General features: G+C 52.8%; 1 protein-coding gene across 1 annotated transcript; it reads right to left on the bottom strand.

Annotated features, from left to right (window-relative positions):
- Positions 1 to 89: 89 nt before the first annotated feature.
- gpr19 (G protein-coupled receptor 19) lies at positions 90 to 1,203 on the bottom strand (the record flags this gene model as incomplete). Its single annotated transcript, XM_010792987.1, has 1 exon — positions 90 to 1,203. A coding segment is annotated over one exon (888 nt), but the record flags the coding sequence as incomplete, so codon positions are not given.
- Positions 1,204 to 1,338: the final 135 nt, after the last annotated feature.

Below are 1,338 nucleotides of genomic sequence, written 5' to 3'. Positions count from 1 at the left end.
CACGATGTTTTGTCTTGTGTAACCATTAGCCAATCAGCAACCAAGGTAACCCCCCCCTTATCACCTGAATCTCCTCCTAGAGCACCATTGTGTTCTTTGTAACCAAGTCTCTCTCAGAGGGTCGTGGGGAGGGGCTCCTTATTTTCATCTAAAGTAACAGAGAGAGAATCAGGGCTTAAACAGAGGGGGTTATGGGTAATGCTGAAATGATCTGTTTGGTGTTTCAGCCAATCAGAGACAGGCTCTGGATATATCTGAGACCTGGGATATATTGATGAAACACAGTATGACAGGGAACCTTTAAATAATTTGTTTTTAGACAAAAGTGTTCGGGGGGTTAGCGTTTGAGCTCCAGGCGACTTTCTTCCCCTTCGCCTCCCGACCAAACGCATCGTAAACCGAGTCCTTGGCGCCCGCCTTGTTCTGGACGGGGATCTCCACGACCCCGATGTAGTTCTTTTTGGCGACTCGAGAGCTGGCGGTGATGGTGTAGGCGTTGCTGCGGTAGCACTTCATGGAGGACATGCAGAAGGTCTCCCTCATGCCCCTCCTGAAGTTGGCGTTGTAGACGGAGTACAGCGTGGGTTTGGAGGCCGTGGAGCTGAAGGAGATCCAGGCGATGGCGGTGAAGAAGAGCAAACCCTGACGACTGTTCGACTCCTTCGGGTGCCACAGCTGGGCGATGTAGAAAGGCGTCCAGGTGAGGAAGAACACCGAGTTCAGCATCAGGAACATCTTGATGGTCTTCACTTTAGTCCGCGGCACAATGTTCATCGTGCGTCGAACCGTGTGTCCGTCGGCGCTGATTCTCCAGATGTAGCGTACCACTCGTTGGTAGAAAGACACGATGAGCACCGCGGGAACAAGGAAACCGAACAGAAGGTGAATGGAGGCGTAGGACAATCCGCCCCAGCTGTCCGGGAGGAAGAAGAAGTCACAGTGTTGGCTGTCGGTGGATCCGTAGAAGAAGAAGCAAGGCGACACGAAGGCGGCGTCGAACAGCCACGACGCCGCGATCATCTTCTTGGCTTTCTCCCGCGACACCTTGAAGCTCAGCGGGTACAGGATGGTGTAGAACCGGTCCACGGAGATGCTCAGCAGGACGTACACCTGCACGCCGGGGCACAGGTGCTGCAGGTATCGAACCGCCTTACACGCAGCGGCGCTCAGCGGCCATCGACCCGACGCCACCTGTAATTCAATTAAATCAAATGTATTTAATCAGCCCAGTATCACAAAACACACGTGTCTCAGAGGGCTTCACGAAACAACAAACATATCTGAGACAATAGTACAATTACAAGATAAATGTCTCCCCCCCCACTGCACTTCAACCCC

This window comes from Notothenia coriiceps, unplaced genomic scaffold, assembly GCF_000735185.1.
Source record: "Notothenia coriiceps isolate Sejong01 unplaced genomic scaffold, NC01 NC01_scaffold00001900, whole genome shotgun sequence".
In the NCBI taxonomy this organism is placed as follows: Eukaryota; Metazoa; Chordata; class Actinopteri; order Perciformes; family Nototheniidae; genus Notothenia; species Notothenia coriiceps.
This window is presented reverse-complemented; position numbering and strand designations above follow the sequence as displayed.